The sequence below is a fragment of the Tachypleus tridentatus genome, chromosome 10 (assembly GCF_004210375.1).
Source record: "Tachypleus tridentatus isolate NWPU-2018 chromosome 10, ASM421037v1, whole genome shotgun sequence".
In the NCBI taxonomy this organism is placed as follows: Eukaryota; Metazoa; Arthropoda; class Merostomata; order Xiphosura; family Limulidae; genus Tachypleus; species Tachypleus tridentatus.
In genome coordinates, this window is record NC_134834.1 from 136,108,235 (window position 1) to 136,127,551 (window position 19,317).

The following is a 19,317-nucleotide window of genomic DNA, read 5'->3' on the forward strand; positions in this document are numbered from 1 at the left end:
CTCGGTTGGAGATTTGGGTCATTAAGAAATATAAAATTAAACTATACATTTCTTCTGTTGAAGGTTTGGAGTATTGAATGATACTAAATGCAACATAATTTTGTACTTGGTCAGTTTGTGTTAGAGCCAAGTCATAATGGACTGTTTGCTGTCTTCACCACATTGTTAGTCAGTAGTCACACTCTGTCCCATCGAGTTACTACTTGGTCTGGCTTTTGGATCATCATAACAAACAAGTTAAATTGCATTTCTTACCCTGTAGGAGTTTTGAATCACAACCATGTATTAAATATAGGTGTATATTATGTTTTTTCAGAAGGAGATTTAGGTGGGGCTAAATGTTAATTAAATACGTATATATATTATATTTCGCCAAAGATTTGAATTAATGTATGATGCCAGATAAATTGTCTTTGATTAAATCTTTTATCTCAAATGTGTATGTAACTTTTATCTCATACTTAGGGGTAGTATAAAACTAACAAAAGGATGGTAAAATGTCTTTTAAAAAACAATAAAACGTGAAAAATACATAAGATAGCGGTTTTTGAAACAATTATAGATGATTTTTAGGTTATTATTCAAAGTTAAGACTTTCTAACTCGCTCTTGTCCATTCTAGTTCTCCCTGTCCGGTCAAGACTAAGAGATAGGTTGAGGGTATTTCTACTGGACCCTGGGGATTTCCACAGAGTGCTCGCACTGTTTTTGTTTCCAGCTTATCATTGTTACTTGTAGAGATTTGGAAATCTGCAGAGTCAAAAGATTCGAAAGTGGCGGGCTCTTGTGGTAGACTTAAATCTTTTGGAGGGTTGTCCCATTCTTCTGGAACAAGAATGTGAATTTCTTGGAAATATGAACGTGATCTTGTGGCTTTGTAGAGGTTTTTAGATGCAAGACGTGCGAGTTCCTAAAAAGACAGTTTTTTTAAGATAACGAGTTAATTATCGTTGATTGAATAACCAGCACTGTCAGATTACAGCATTTAAAACTTTCATAAAAGAGAATCTCGTTTAAATCAATAAATAATACATTTCAAATTCCGTCAATTTCCTGCATATTTTGATAGCTAAGTATCAGGTTTTCGGCTACGAACAAATGATTACCTTCAAACTACGTAAAAAAACCCATAAAAATAAAGACCTTAACTTAAGTGACAAGAAAAAAACACGTTCTCAGACACGTGTGAAAACAGTTATGTTGCTGATTAAATTTAAGTAACTACAATTGAAAAATAAAGACAGCCTCTTTGGTGCTTAGCGTTTACACATAACCACCTAAAACCATGTGCAAACATAAGTATATTAAAGTGTTTCGTTTTAAGAACTTTCCCAACGTACATCCTTTGTTTTCTAACTTTTAAGATTAAATTCATTACGTGGACACTGGCGGACTTTCCCACAGTAGTGGGAAATTTTATAGTTTACCACTTAATAACTTTTAAACCCGTGTTCATAAATTAAAATAAATGTCCTTTATCTGCCTTGAATGACCAGATTGATGTAGACCACTGTAATAAACCCTCAATACATTTACTCAGCTGAATAATAAAAAACAATCCTCAGGAAATATATTTGTGAATAAAATACTAAAGCTAAGTTTCGCTTATTTTAATATCAATTTGGTCACATTATTATTTTGTAATAATGGAAGTTTAGTTAGTTAGTTATCACCATTATATTCCATCTAGGAGCATAGAGCCGCAATCGCTTGCGGATTCTTCAACAAGTATTTAAGGGAGTAGGTTGTTAGCCCACTGCACCGAGCCGTCCCTAATTTAGCAGTGTAAGACTGGAGGGAAGGCAGCTAGTCATCACCACCCACCGCCAACTCTTGGGCAACTCTTTAACCAACGAATAGTGGGACTGACCGTCACATTATAACGCCCCCACAGCTGGAAGGGCGAGCATGTTTGTCGCGACGCGGGCGCGAACCCGCGGATTACGAGTCGCACGCCTTACGCGCTTGGCCATGCCAGGCCTAATGATAGTTTAGTATCCTGATATTCATAATCATCACAGTCCTATTTAAAAAAGGAATGTTTTTTTTTGTTTCCACGAAAATATTTAAATTGCCAGCTACAATTGTCACAAGAATCAGTTTCGTGGGGAACTTGTCAGTCTTCAAGTTATATAATCACAACTACTCATTTGTTTGACAGAAAGAACGATAAAACCATTTTCTATATTAAACATTTCAAAATAATCAACAGGTTATACAAGAAACTGATCATAAAGAGACTTGAAAAACTATGCAACCTGTTCGTTCACGCAAAAAGTATGACGATATAGCAATAGGTGCAATATCTACACATATACCGTAACCCCTCCCAGCGGTGAGAAAAACAACACAGAGACAGGAGTAGGCAACTCTTACAAAATGAAACCTGATAGTGTGAACATACAGTCATGTGAAAAAGTTAGGACACCCTATGAAAGCCTGTGTATTTTTGTAACATTTTTGAATATATAGATATTTAATCTCAATTTTAACAATACTGAGAGATTATAGGTCTATAACTAAACAATTAAAACTGAAGAAAAGACTTTTCAAGATATTCTGTAAATGTAATTCTGCAAAAATGCATATTCTAACTGAGGAAAAGTTAGGACACCCTACCCACCCAATAGCTAGTGTTACCCCCTTTGGCTGAAACAACTGAAGTAAGAAGCTTCTTGTAGCCATCTACCAGTCTCTGACATCGATCTGAAGAAAGTTTGCCCCACTCCTCAATGCAGAATTCTTTCAGCTGTGAGATGTTTGAGGGGTTTCTTGCATGTACAGCCCGTTTCAAGTCACCCCACAGCATCTCAATGAGATATAGATCTGGGCTTTGACTCGGCCATTTCAGGACTCTCCATTTCTTAGTTTTCAGCCAGTCCTTGGTGGATTTACTGGTATGTTTTGGGTCATTGTCGTGTTGCAGGGTCCAGTTCCGCTTTAGCTTTAATTTTTGTACAATTGATCCTCAAGCACCCTCTGATATACAGTAGAATTTATGGTGGATTTTATGATTGTGAGCTGTCCAGGTCCTGCTGCAGCAAAGCAGCCCAAAACTATGACACTTCCACCTCCATTCTTCACAATTAGTATGAGGTTCTTTTCCTGGAATGCTGTATTTGGTTTATGCCAAACATGTCCTCTGTTCTGGTGTACAAATAATTCAATTTTGGACTAATCTGTCCAAAAAACATTAATCCAGAAGTCCTGGTCTTTGTTCAGTCTGGCCTTGATGTTTCTTTTAGAGAGCAAAGGTTTTCTCCTTGCACACCTCCCATGCAAGTTAAACTTGTTCAGTCTCTTTCTCATTGTAGAGGCATGCACTTTCATATCAACAGTAGCCAGAGCCTGCTGTAGGTCCCGTGATGACATGTTAGGGTGTTTGGAGACCTCTTTTAGCATCTTGCGGTCTGCTCTCTGGGTGAACTTGCTTGGACGACTAGACCTGGGCATTTTGGCGGTTGTTTTGAAAGCCCTCCACTTGTTGACTATTTTCCGGACAGTGAAATGGCTGATTTCAAAATCTTTTGGGATCTTTTTAAATCCCTTACCAGACTCATAAGCTGCTACAATTTTTTTTCTGAAGGCCTCAGACAGCTCTTTTGCTCTCACTCACTCTCACTTCAACAGTCAGGAGCACACCAAACTAAATGTCTGAGGTTTAAATAGGGCAAGCCTCATTCAAAATGCTGAGTAACGATCTTCTAATCATGTGCACCTGGTGTGGTACACCTGTGTGTGAGTTGAGCCATTTTAAGTGGGAATAAATGTGGGGGTGTCCTAACTTTTTCCTCAGTTAGAATATGCATTTTTGCAGAATTACATTTACAGAAGATCTTGAAAAGTCTTTTCTTCAGTTTTAATTGTTTAGTTATATTCCTATAATCTCTCAGTATTGTTAAAATTGAGATTAAATATCTATATATCCAAAAATGTTACAAAATTCACAGGCTTTCATAGGGTGTTCTAACTTTTTCATATGACTGTATTTTCTAAACGATCAAGATATGATATGCACATCAATATTTTGCCCAACATCCGATTGAACTACACGAAAATATTCCGTTCAATTCAGATGTACACTACCGAAAATCAGTTAATGGTAAAACAAAAAATAAAGGGAAAATGGCTTTCTTTTTTCAAATAATCAATAAAACACTTTCTGCTTTATTTGCTTATGACATTCCAGCAGTAATGCCAGGTCTTTATGGGTGAGTGGATGCGGTGACTAATGTCATGTTCATAAACATGAAGGCGAGGATGGAGAATCTAAGGAGTACATATACAATTGTGAAGTCCAAATGATGAATAAAAAAAGTGGAGTCTTAAGACGTCCCTAATACACAAAACTTGAAGACAATTGTAAAATTGTTCATAGACTTACAGCTGTTATCAGGGTTATTAGAAACTTTAATATTCTATTTAGAAAACATAAAGTTGAAGCTGCACACGAACTGTAAAAGATGAAAAAATCATGCTGTTTTCTTGTAACTGGTAAAACTTATCAGTCAATATGACAAAATCACAGGGTTCACCTGTAACTTGTAAAATTTGTCAGTCAGTATGACAAAATCACAGGGTTCACCTGTAACTTGTAAAATTTGTCAGTCAGTATGACAAAATCACAGGGTTCACCTGTAACTTGTAAAATTTGTCAGTCAGTATGACAAAATCACAGGGTTCACCTGTAACTTGTAAAATTTGTCAGTCAGTATGACAAAATCACAGGGTTCACCTGTAACTTGTAAAATTTGTCAGTCAGTATGACAAAATCACAGGGTTCACCTGTAACTTGTAAAATTTGTCAGTCAGTATGACAAAATCACAGGGTTCACCTGTAACTTGTAAAATTTGTCAGTCAGTATGACAAAATCACAGGGTTCACCTGTAACTTGTAAAATTTGTCAGTCAGTATGACAAAATCACAGGGTTCACCTGTAACTTGTAAAATTTGTCAGTCAGTATGACAAAATCACAGGGTTCACCTGTAACTTGTAAAATTTGTCAGTCAGTATGACAAAATCACAGGGTTCACCTGTAACTTGTAAAATTTGTCAGTCAGTATGACAAAATCACAGGGTTCACCTGTAACTTGTAAAAGTTGTCAGTCAGTATGACAAAATCACAGGGTTCACCTGTAACTTGTAAAAGTTGTCAGTCAGTATGACAAAATCACAGGGTTCACCTGTAACTTGTAAAATTTGTCAGTCAGTATGACAAAATCACAGGGTTCACCTGTAACTTGTAAAATTTGTCAGTCAGTATGACAAAATCACAGGGTTCACCTGTAACTTGTAAAATTTGTCAGTCAGTATGACAAAATCACAGGGTTCACCTGTAACTTGTAAAATTTGTCAGTCAGTATGACAAAATCACAGGGTTCACCTGTAACTTGTAAAATTTGTCAGTCAGTATGACAAAATCACAGGGTTCACCTGTAACTTGTAAAATTTGTCAGTCAGTATGACAAAATCACAGGGTTCACCTGTAACTTGTAAAATTTGTCAGTCAGTATGACAAAATCACAGGGTTCACCTGTAACTTGTAAAATTTGTCAGTCAGTATGACAAAATCACAGGGTTCACCTGTAACTTGTAAAATTTGTCAGTCAGTATGACAAAATCACGGTGTTTTCTTGTAACTGCTAAATCTTTTTAGTCGGTAAAGCATGCACTCTATGTATTTGAACAAAATACCTGCTAACTTCAAAGAAGTGTTTCAGTTGTTTTCATCATTAAAACAACAGTCAACAAACTGCTTGTGATAATGAAAAAGATTTTCAAGAATGTTATATCCAATGAAGTTAAATATGTTGCTATGTTATCACTAAATATTAATTCCACACAAGACATCACTAAAACTGAACAGTCCAATATGTGATTGGTAGGAAAGTAATTGAAAGTTTCTAGCTCTTGTTGTCTACCAACCCCCATTGGTAGTGAACAAGGACTATTCATTTTAGTAAAAAAGTGGACTTGGAGATTACAACATCGATATCAACAAGAGTTTCAAACAGCACAAAAGGATAATCAGCTTGTCATGGGCAAGTGCAGTGGCTTTCAGGTTTTTGCCATGGGATATAAAAGTGCAAATGTGATGTTTATGCACATATAGTCAATTTAGTTGATATACTTGATAAATATATTTTTTCAGTAATATCATTATTCAATATGTTGCAAAAAGCCGTAGATTTATTTAAAATGTCCCACGAGTGAATGTTATATGGAAAAAGGATATTGAGAGGTAAATTGAATAGAAGTAAATTTATATGTGAAACCTGTTAGTTAGGAAAATCAAGTGTATTATGAACATTTACAGACTGCTATAAAACTACATTTCAAAGTTACACGATGCTGCTATAAAACACGGGCAAGAAGAATGCTGAAGAACTTTTTGTAGTATGAAACAATTTTGTCACACATTCATGCTCATTTTCCATCATATCACACCAGTATCACAATACCTTCCAAGAAGTACTTGATTTTGTTTAGGCTTGAAAGCAAATACAAGACCATAAGCTCCAACTGAGAGCCCTGAAGGATGACATACAAAACAATGTTGCAGGAACAGATGAATTTGTCAGACAACTGAACGAACTTTTTGAACACTGATTGGCTAGATTTGTTAGATATTGAGGAAGGTGATGAAGTCAAGGTGTCAACTGATTTGTCCGGTCAAAGGGAGTAAAACATTAAATATGATGAAACAAAATTTACAGATGATACAACTACATCTTCTTCGACTACATACAGACTTGATATTTTCAACGCGGTATTTGATCAAGTAATAGGAAGTCCTAAGAAATAATCTGCAGCACATGGTCAGCTACATGCTAAAATGTAGTGTTTTGCTGACATAAAGGAAAAGAGGCCTTTTTGCTGTTTCACTGAATAATTAGATCAACTTATGGCACAACTAGATCTTACAAATGTAAGATCTGAACTGGAACATTTTGCAAGTATTTATCTGAAGCTGAATCAGTTTAAAAGAACAGTATACAACATTGGAAGAGGTGTTAGTTGAGGGAGAGAACACCGCTGATGCATCTGAAAATGACACCAAAGTACATAACGAGGACGTTACTTCGTGTAAAACTACCCAGAAGTGCTTTAGAACAACTTTCGTTACATTCAAAAGCATATTACAACTTACATGTGGTGTATCATTTTCTTCAGACACATTCCATCATTCAAGTTCAGTGTAAGAGATGTTCCTTGAAGCTGAAGATAAACCAAGACTGATAAGTCAGTCTACAGAGCCTTAAAACCCTCATGTTCTTAAGAACTCAAACCATCATTCCAGCTGAGGTACCACACAGTGAAATTATAAACTTGCTCTCAGAATTATCTGATGAACTCAAACGATTGATTTGTATTAAATTCCTATTTTCAAATGCTGTTAAACGTTCACAAACATTGGACACAAATAGAAATTATTTCATGCAAGTGTAATTCCAATATAAAACGGAGACATACTAATATATAAAGAATACTTGTAATTTATTTTGTCTTTTTCCACCAGTGAAGATCAGTGATATTAAAAGAACATATGAAACGCCATTGGATTAATTTCAAGTATTTCCCATAATTTCTTAAAACGAAATGAAAAATAAACTCATCGTTGTTTCTTCACTTCACGAGTTTACTTATTTTTGCTCGTGATAGTAGTTTGTGTTCGAAAGTTTTTTGTTTTTCATCTAACAAGAACATTAGTTTATACATATAATAAAACACTCAAAATGTTATTTCTAAACTGATCTTAATACATAATATATATTATATTTTTACATTTACTAATTTTTTAGTTTTTCTTGTGAAGGTTAAATATTAAGAAAAAATGTTTACAAAAGGCAAAAATCAACGAAAAAGTGTTTTTGTTTTTATGAAACTACACGGTTGGTCAATGTTCTACAAGTTTTAGATCAAGGTTCTTCTATCTTTAAAGAATATAGCTTTGAGTTCCGATTTTGTTAAACATACACTACATTATTGTAAACATCACCCCAAAATAAACCTCTTACTTTTTCAGGCATTTAAAAAAAATGTTTCGTTTTCCATTCATCAGAAGCAAACTTTTCCTTTTATCCTCTCCCACTATAAATACATTTCCACATTTTTTCTCATTTTCATACTATAACGAATCCATGTGAGTCGCCAGATTTGACACATTGAAATAACCTAGAATGTATGTCCATGAATATTAGGGGATTGCAGTAAAAACTAGTGCCAAAAGAGATTCACTTTTATACCTGCATAATTAATACACATACTGATTTCGGCGAATATGTGTTGATCAACCAAGTCATAACAAGTCTTAAAGTCCAGTCAGATGAAGCATGTTTAATTTGAATAGATTTTAATAATGATTATTTTATTAAACTTTTAAGAAGAAACTGGACTGTTTTAATGACATCTCACTTTGCTCTGTTAACTGTTGCAGTCATTATCCATTTTTTACATGTTTCTTAAATTATTTTTCCTTTCATGAAATTGCAAGAAATATAGAGATTTCTATTGTTTTCTAGCTTTCTTTCTGTAGAAGAATTATTTTTAAATTGGCAAAGTACAAAATATTACTTGCTATAATTTTTATCTTCCAACATCTTTCTCCTATAAAAGTACGAGCAGTATAAAATATAACAAGTGTATAATATTTTTTGTGTCTCAATTCTGTAAAACCGTATCAGTCCTCTGATTTATGTTTCAATCTCTTCAAATCAAAATAACGGCTTACGAATGTTAATTATACATGAGCGGTTCTTTTTCTACGATTTGATTAGCATTATGTATTAAATAAGCGCAGATAGCTATCGTGTAGCTTTGCGCGAAATTCAAAACAAACAAATATATTAAATAATCCTGTTATTTATTTGTACTCTTCTCTACATAAAGCTATATGGCACTAAGGAAGCATATCGCCATTCGCACGATTGACCATAACAATGAATGTTTAAAACATGAGCCTTAGTTCCTTACTGAATCAGATTTACGCTCTTAGATTACAGGTTATCTACCTATTTTTGGATAACTATAGATGAAATATGATAAACCCAATAGTGGATCTATCTTTTTATTAATGAACACGTATTTCTGAATGCGTTGGAACATTCATAGGCATTTCTGTAGGCTCCCAATCGCACCAAACATGCTCGCTCTTTCAGCCGTGGGGGCGTTATAATGTGACGGTCAATCCCACTATTCGTTGGTAAAAGAAGAGCCCAAGAGTTGGCGGTGGGTGGTGATGACTAGCTGCCCTCCCTCTAGTCTTACACTGTTAAATTAGGGACGGCTAGCACAGATAACCTTCGAGTAGCTTTGTGCGAAATTGAAAAAACAAACAAACATTTTGATTTGAATTTACTTGACTGTTCAGTTATTAATTTTCTTCAAACTATAAAAGGTGTGTTTATGTGTTTTAATGAAAATGTTGGATCTTATTTGAAGATTGTTCTATCTGTAGTTTTCACAAAGACAGTTTGACACTTTATCAGGAGTCATTATCGGTGATATATATATGGGAGTAAACATAAATCAGAAAATATTTCTTAATCGTATTGCTTATCAGTAGGCTTGTGACTACGTCTATTTATGAACAATTCGAAGTTGCGAAATAACTCTTCATTTGTATTAAAAAGAAACAAATTTTGATTGGTGTTGAATGTGACATGCTCAACAAGTTTAGTTTTATTTACTGAGTAATAATTTTAAAATACCAGATAGTCATAATATGATATAAAGTTAAATTTAACATACGATCCACAACTTATCACTGAATAATACTGAGTATCGAAAAATTCACCAACCACTATTAATCTGGACAAGGGCAAATGAAAAAGAGAAATTCCTTCAAACCCAGTATAACCCAATGATGAGTGGTGAATCGAATGATAGATTAGGCTCAGTGACGTAGCTATAAAAGATGACCACACCTCTGCATAGAAAGCAATTGAGCCCCCCTACATTTATTCCCCTTTTCGGCAATTCTTTAGTTTGTCAAGCTTCTGTTGGCTTGAGCCTTCCCGCCGTTGTGAGAGTATACTTAAACTGCTAATAATACCTTATAATTATTTTTAGTATTTTAAATAACTCTTCTGTTGAACAATTCAATAAAATTAATTTATAACATCAATGCTACATATTCTTCAAAAAAGGGCCCGGCATGGTCAAATGTGTTAAGGCGTTCGACTCGTAATCTGGGGGTCGCGGGTTCGAATCCCGGTCGCAACAAACATGCTCGCCCTCCCAGCCGTGGGGGCGTTATAATGTTACAGTCAATCCCACTATTTGTTGGTAAAAGAGTAACCCAAGAGTTGGCGGTGGGTGGTGATGACTAGCTGCCTTCCCTCTAGTCTTACACTGCTAAATTAGGGACGACTAGCACATTAGCCCTCGAGTAGCTTTGTGCGAAATTCAAAACAAACAAACAAAACAATTATTCTTCAAATCATATAAAAACATTGGCACCATCTGATGAATACAAGACATCTAAAAACACCACAGTTCAAACATAAACATTCTAAAATCCGTATTTACTTTTTAATTATGTAAAACAAATTTATCAAAATAATGTAGTAACCTTATTCATGATATTAGAAAAACACGTAGGTTCAAGAAGTCTTGATAGAAATCAAATTAAAACCCTACAACCCGAGCGCTTTCGAATGATGGACCTTTTTTCTTCTTCAAGCAAACCATGTCAGACTTTGTGCACGCTTTTCCATAAATGAATAACTGTTTCATACACCTAAAATAATTACATATTTTCTTAACTCTTCTTATTTCTTGACTTGACCTGAGATTAATCAGAAATTAATGTTGTGGTTAAATAGAAATTCCCATTGACTAAATGGAAGGTCGTTTTGTAATGAGAGAAAGATGTAAAATATATATTTGTAAAATAAAGCCGTGGCGTTGTACAGTTTTCTAAATAAACATAACATGTCCCAGCTATGTAACATAAATATAAAATACAAAAGTTGATACATAAACATGCATCTTTTCTGGAATAAGTAGCTAAAGAATTAAAGCTCTTATGTTTCTGTTTAAAAGTTCAGAAGTATACAAGATATATTGATTCTAGTTGCCTCTTCAGAAAGGTGTGCGTGTGAATTAACGTCAATTATTTTACTTCTTCTTGTCACTCCAATAAAAAGCAAGCAGTACTTTGTTAATCCAAGTAACTTAGTTAAAACTCGAAAACGAAATTTTGCTCATATTTAAATCTTCCCTGTATGATAACAGAAGTGTTATGCATATATATATAGATATATCAGTTTGAACTTACCATAAAATTCTGAACCGTGACCCAGCCTTCGGTGGCATTCTCATTGTAAGCAAAAGCTGCCACCACTTTTCGAAACCCATTGTTTACAATGGCAGCATGAGACTTGGTCAGTGTTAACCATGGCTCTATTATCACATCTGAAGTAAGGTTTGGCCATTTCTGGAATCCACTTATGTGGAAAGCAAATAATGGCAAAATCCCTAAAATTATAATGTGTCTTAGCATTAGCTACGGTTTAATGAAAAGTAAAAGACAATGGAACTACTAATTCTGTTATGAACTTCTTAATATATACTTAACATTTAATAAGGTATTATATTTTTGCAGTGGAAATAGTAGACTAATTAACATAAAAGACTGGAACTTTTAGTTCTCTAATACTGAAGTGTGTCTTCTATTGGACTTTTGCACGATAAAATGTTTGACGTAAACATAAATGTTTATTTAGTTAAGGTCAAATATTATCACTTGCCATGCTATCGTTTCTCTAAATATACTAACGTGTGGCTAATCAAAAGTGACAGGATAAGTACTACTATCCCCACCTCCATTCCATAGTATACTCTAGCCCAACGTTTCGTAGCTAACTTAAATAAATAAATTTTGCGAAATAAAACTTGACCAACAGAGGTAGAAAAGTGCAATCTGTGCTGTCGAACATCGGTAAACTCCTTTGCAAGCCTTATATACTTTTAGGGATTCAAGGCACCACCACCACCCCTCACGACTTTCTTGCACCCTTATCATTAAAATCATAATGGACAGACAGTAAGGGAATTATATATCCGGATAAATATATTTTAACTTTTATGGCTTCCATTTCAAGAAATTAAGCGTGATGTGGCACACACACTGGATTTTACATAAGTTAAATTTATTTAGCTGATTGAATATCTACGTACTGTCTGATTCTCCACTCGTTTGGTTTGTTTGATTTGTTTTGAATTTCGTGCAAAGCTACACGAGGGCTATCTGCACTAGCCGTCCCTAATTTAGCAGTGTAAGACTAGAGGGAAGGCAGCTAATCATCACCACCCACTGCCAACTCTTGAGCTACTCTTTTACCAACGAATAGTGGGATTGAATGTTATAACGCCCCCACGGCTGAAGGGGCGAGCATGTTTGGTGTGACGAAGATTCGAACCCGCGATCCTTGGATTACGAGTTGAGTGCCTTAAACACCTAGCCATGCCGGGCCTTCTCCATTCATTCTCAGCTCGAAGTGCTAAATGTTTTGCACTAATTATATATAAACATAAATATTATTCAATTTCACCTGACTCATCTTTCAAATGGAACACTTTCAAGATTTATTATTAAGGATGCAACATTTTTTCAGAATATAAACTGTATCACGTAAATTTTAGATAAACTCTTTTCCTAATTTATTAAAGTATACTGTATGCATTCAAGATACGTTGCGTTTTAATATTATGAAGTATATTCTGCGAAATAGGAACGCAGTACTTTTAATATTATAAAGTGCATTGTGTAATTTCAGGATACGCGTCTCTGTAATATTAGAAAGTTAATCCTGTGACTTCAGGATATAACACTATGTAAAACTATAAAGTTGATCATGTGACTTCAGTATATAACACTATATAAAATTATAAAGTTAATCCTGTGACTTCAGAACATGGTACTTTGTAAAATTATGAAGTTAATCCTGTGACTAAAGACATAACACTTTGTGAAATTATAAAGTTAATCCTGTGACTTCAGTATATAACACTATATAAAATTATAGAGTTAATCCTGTGACTTCAGGACATAGCACTTTATAAAATTATGAAGTTAATCCAATGACTAAAGACATAACACTTTGTGAAATTATAAAGTTAATCCTGTGACTTCAGAACATAATACTTTGTAAAATTATAAAGCTAGTCCCGTGACTTCAGGATATAACGCTTTGTAAAATTATAAAGATAATCCTGTGAGTTACGATATAACATTTTGTAAAATTATAAAGTTAATCCTGTGACTTCAGGATATAGCACTTTGTAAAATTATAAAGTTAATCCTGTAACTTCACGATACTTTTTTTTTAAATGTTGGAGAGTGGGTCCTTTTACTTCAGGATATACGTCATTGGTCAGAATTTAATACCTTGTTGTGTTATAAAGTATATCCTACAAGTTCAGTATAAACTAATGTTATAAAGAGTATCTTTTGATTCAGGATACACTACTTTATAATGTTGTAAAGGATATTCTTTTTTGCAATTTTATCAAGTACATTGCGCACATCCAGAATAAAAAAACTTTTGTAATGTTATAAAGTGTATCTTGTGAACTTTGGATATATCACTTTGTAATGGTACAATCTACATTCATTGGTAAACACTACTTGTTGTAATGTTATGAAGCGTATCCTATGAGATAGTACTCTTTTTCTTTTGTTTTTGTAATTTTGTTAAGTATATTACATAACTTTTGTAATGTATAAAATGTATCTTGTGGGTGCAGGATACACTTTTTGTAATGTTATTAACGAGGGTTTTCCAACAGGTTGGGCTACGCACAGTAATGTGTTAAAATTGAGCTAGTTGGGCTTTAAACAAATCTATTTTTCACAGCCGTTTAAAATAATAAATAGTTGTGATAAAACACGCTATAATAACAATTTCAGTATGATGGTCATGTGAAAATACAACGTACTGCAAGCCAGTTTATTTATCAGTTTCTGTATTTCAAATATATGTTGTTTTATTCCCACTTTTCTAAGAGCGCCCTAATTATTTGTCTGCTATATTTTTTAATTAATAGTTTTAGGTGTGCATTGAGAGGGGGGCACTTTTATCAAATGTATCGTGTATCATCAAAATACAGTTTGGAATTTTATAAAGTAGATCGTTTAAATTCTGTATACTGTAAGCTCAGGAATTTTGTAAAGTTGTAAAGTGTGTGTTGTTAGTCGTGATTATTTCGCTTTTATTTATTTTTTAACTTGTTGTGTATTGAAAAAAACCTGAAACATAAAACGACAAGAGAGTAACTTTAAAACATCGAGACGGTTTCTTAACTGTTTGTTCCCCAGTGGCTCAGCGGTATGCCTGCGGTATTACAACACTAAAATCCGGGTTTCGATATCCGTGGTGGGCAGAGCACAGATAGCCCATTGTGTAGCTTTGTGCTTAATTTAAAACAACAACTTAACTGTTAACAGGACACGATAGTAAAAAGAAGTGTATGAGTATATGTTCAAATGTAAACAGATCTACGATTTTGGTTAACAATTATAAAACGATTAAAACAAAGGGCATCAGAAGACGAACGATATTTATAGTTTATTAATCGAATTAATGAAAAAGAAATGCAATTAAGAATAAAAACGAAAGAGGTGAGTGAGCATTCAAAAAGGATGTTTATTAAATAAATTTAGCTAATTTTGAAAACTTTATTTTTTCTTCTTCTAAAGTCAACGAGTGGAGAAACGATTTAGAAACAGACACGATCTTCAAGATATAAATAATTGAATAAAGGATAAAATACGTTTTATAGGTGTATGTATGTTTTATTGTTTTATAGGTGTATGTATATGTGGTTTTATAGGTCTGTGTGTATATGTTATTGTTTTATAGGTGTACGTATACGTTATTGTTTTACAGGAGTATATATACTCGACATCACTGATTATGTATATGGTATTCTTTTATAGGTGTACATATATGTTATTGTTTTATAAGTGTGTGTATGTGTTATTGTTTTATAGGTTATGTATATGTGGTTTTATAGGTCTGTGTGTATATGGTATTCTTTTATAGGTGTACATATATGTTATTGTTTTATAAGTGTATGTATATGCTATGTTTTATAGATGTGTGTATATGTTATTGTTTTATAAGTGTGTGCGTATGTTATTGTTTCAGTGCAAAGCTACATAACTGGCTAGCCGTGTTCTGTTTATTGCGTGGAATCGAACCTTGGATTGTAGCATTATAAGTTCATAAATTTACTGATGACCCACTGAGGAACTGATAGACAGATTTCAGTATAATAAAGATTCATAAAACATGTCAGTTTAGAAATGATTTCAGGTGTAATAAAATGTTAGAAAAATGGATACTTTATAGGCAGTTTCAGCTTCAATATATATATATATTTATAAAAGACATCATTTTATAGATAATATTAGATAAACATGAAAATTCGATCTCAGGTGCAAAAGCCTTTTAGAAAACTTACATTTTACAGATGATTTCAAGTGTAATAAATCTTCGTCAAACAAAAAAAATCACAAACCTATGATAAAGTGACAAGTTGACAGTTCAAATGATTTACACTATTTTTTATCAGACTTGCTTGTTTTGATAAGATTGAACTTGTTTGTCTACATATTGTATAATTGTAATATCTGAATAAATTTTTCTAGGTGTGTGACTTATACATGCATATTTGTGAGTATAAAGATCGTCAAATAAAACTAATTACATACTTGTATTATGTAAAAAAAACAAAAAAACAACACGCTTCTTAGAAAAGCAAATAAATCTACAAGGCTATTAAATCCCTGCATGAAAAATTATGATCTGTAATTAATCGGGTAAGGCTATATGTCCATAATCCATAATTTATTATTGTAATTAATCAAGTAAAGCTGTGAATTCCATGCATGAAAAGTTATGATCCGTAACCAATCAGATGAGGGTGTGAAATCTATACCTGAAAAGTCATGATCTGTAATTAGTCTGATAACCACGCCTCTGAAACCACACAACCTCTGTCATATTCATTGCCAAAGAGGCCTTTCCCTCAATACCACGGTTCATCAAGCCGACTGGGTTACGTCAGACGTAGTAGCGGTTTAGACTGCTATGGTTTGAACTAGATTTAGTAAGTGCTTTATAATTATTAGTAAATTTACTTACGTTATTTATACATAAGATTTTTATTAAAAATGTTGGAAGATCATTAAACGTCAAGCATAGGAAACCCAGACACAGTGACCAACATGAGTACGAGAAAGATTTTTAACTTAGTCTCTTATGTTTCCACTGACAGCTTCAATGATTGAATACTCGTATGAAACGATATTTTCTTTCAGAAAAGAAACCTAGCTTCCACATATTATTTTGTTTATTTGAAATTAAATGGTCACAGATTCAATTAATAGGATACATTTTATACACCTTCACATGCATATTAGAGACAAATGTACTATTAAACATCCACTGTGCAGAATCCGACGAAATATCAGAATTATAACTAAAGTTGAGATCGAGCGTTGCTGAAATATATAGTAACTCGAGCATCACCTTTTGACCATCGCTAGTAGTAGGTTGGATTTTGAGTTGATCTTAAGCACACGAACCTGTTTTCATGCAAATTCACAAATTAATGTTTAGATGCACTGAAAGAATTTTAATAGTCCAATCTGCATTAACCCTAGTATCTGACAGGTATATGTGGATGATAAAAACAGATGTAAGACTTCATCCACTGATTGAAATAGTTGGTTGCAATTGTCAGAAAGGTCAGAAAGTATTTGAAGTTGGATTCATAGAAAGACTGTCATCAATGTCCTGCGGATTTATAATACTAAAAATTAAATTTCAATATCTGTGGTGAGCTCAACACAGATAACTCATTGTGTGGCTTTGTGCTTGACAATAAATAATCAAAGATATGCAGTTTAGAATTAAAATATGCTTATCAGATTCTATGGTATAATGCGTTATAGACTGATGATTTTATTCTCCATTCTTGGCGAAGTTTCGTGCAAATGTTCCTTTGCTTGCCAGTAACGAGCCACTCAGTTAATTACAACTACAGGAACGTTTTGAAAGGAGAAACAATACACGATAACAGAATGTAACGCGAGATAGAACCACAAGAATTACACAGTTTAGTAAAAATAATATAATAAAGCTGAAGAGAAAGCTGTTGAATAAAAAAAAGATAATAAAAATAATTAAACTGTACATCTATATGTTTAATTTATCGTATTATTTGTAACAATGATAACCAAATCTATGAATGCTCATTGAATTCAAACGAGAACACTTACGTAGTATCATGATTAAAGATCAAGATAAAACTAAAGCTTAGCACTTCAACAAAATTAATCATTCATTTCAGCACTTTAAAGGACTTGTCTTACACCGTGTTCTTTCCGACACCAATCAAAGAAATGTAAAAGAAACAGAAACAAGTTACTTAAATTATTTGTGTATTATATTATTATTACGAACGGTTCAGCTTTCAATAAAATTTCAAAAATAATCTTCAGTTTATCACTTTAAATATTTAAGTTATTTCTTTCTTTACTTTGTAACGTTGATTTGTATAGATATTTTTTATAATTTTTATTGCTTTCTTAAAAGTTATTTTACTCACTATATTTTTTAACTAGTTGCAATACCCTTCCCCTGGACGGAAGCTATATAAATTAATGAGTAATAAAAAGTTAAATTAAGGTATGAAAAGTTGATTCCTTTATATGCAGTTGCAAAAAACGCCCATAAAAATTGTAAAACAGAAAACTGAAACTCAACTTTGTATGTATCTCTGCATGGACCCAAAAAACATTCATGCAAAATTTGGTAAAGATCCATTAACAGGGACGAAGTAGTGGCATAAAAACAGTAAAACGCCCATCAGAACTGCAAAACACATAACAAAATATTGTATGTATCTCTCCGTGGACCTAATGGACCTCCGTACTAATTTCATTGAAGATACATCTACACCTAGCGAGGTAATTACTCGGACATACAACAGATACCAAACTGATATTATAGTTATATTGTAACGAATTTACCGTTATATGTTTATTTTAATACCTACGTATGTTTCAGTATTGGGTTTTTTCATGTGACACATATTTTTCTCTGTGTATTGTGCAAGTTCCGCCTGTTCTTGAATTTGTAAAAGATTCTTGCGTTTTCGAACATTGTTGACACTTCGAGAAACTCGCGTGATTCATATAAAAGCAGCTAACCGAGAGACATTAATAAAAGAATATTATTATTGGTTAGCTACAGTCAGTGTGCTATAGGCCTCGGAAACTATAATTGGAAAACTACAGAATTTGACCAGAAACGTTCATAGATTTCGTACATTAAAAAATCCGTTCAACTACAGCGAATTACTTCGGATTACTACAAAGACATTAGATGTTGTTGCCAGTGAAACTTGCGAGTGCTTCAAGCTTAGCCAGCCATCAAAAGAAGTGTAGAGTATATCAACTCAGAATTAGTTCACTCGTCGTGAACATCGATAAAAGATTCAATTTCAAACCGGTTATAAAACAGTAGTGTTTGTAAGTTTGTGAAACTCTTGTATATAAACCATCATTTGCAATAACTATTAATGATAATCGTTACTATAAATTGCATTTTTTGTTTGTTTGTATATTAAGATATATTTGTGATGAAAAGAAGATTGTGTATATCAATCTTGTTGGCAAATTTCACAAATTTGATACATATCGATGTTTAATTTACTTATAAATTCAAACTTCCGGTTATTAGAAATAGTAATACGTAACGTACGTGATATAATAAATCTGACACTTTTCCGGAATAAATTGTAATACGTAACGATATAGATTCTTGTAATGCTTTCAAATTGTTTCCCTAGCTGTCATTAACCGACAGGCGTGTTTCTTGCTTAATTAAAGAGCATTTGTTCGAAAAGTCACCAAGATAATTAAATACAGTCATAGTTTTTGAGGCGACTTATCTTCAAAGGTCTAGTTTATTTATTTTATCACCTTCGCATTTTCTACTTACTTATGCGTTATCAACTGTATTGACAGGTTATTTGTTGGTATCAAGAAACATTCACCTGTTTTAGAACTTGCAGGAATAAATAATATTGAAACTTATAAATCAGATTAGCTCATTAAGACTACAAGGAACTCCTTCAAACGTTGATAGATAGACATAGACCTTTTAAGAGTGGTTACTTTGGCTAGATGCAGTACTGAATTCATTAGTGGGATACAAGAGTTAAATAAAGTGAGATAGATGGACCGATTTATTAAAGATAATTTTAAACTCAACTTGTATAATAAGAGGTTGATAATT

The 19,317-nt window shown here is 33.2% G+C and overlaps 1 protein-coding gene across 1 annotated transcript in view; it reads right to left on the reverse strand.

Moving 5' to 3' along the window:
* LOC143230402 (calcium-activated chloride channel regulator 1-like) overlaps positions 1–11,565 on the reverse strand; it is a 44,214-nt gene extending 32,649 nt beyond the window's left edge. The window contains exons 1-2 of the mRNA XM_076463910.1: positions 11,283–11,565; positions 603–909 (exon numbers count right to left, since the gene is read on the reverse strand). Of these exons, the coding sequence (XP_076320025.1) occupies positions 603–909; positions 11,283–11,507 (532 nt within the window). The 5' untranslated portion in view covers positions 11,508–11,565. The remainder of the gene's footprint in view (positions 1–602; positions 910–11,282) is intronic.
* Between the last annotated feature and the right edge of the window lie 7,752 nt (positions 11,566–19,317).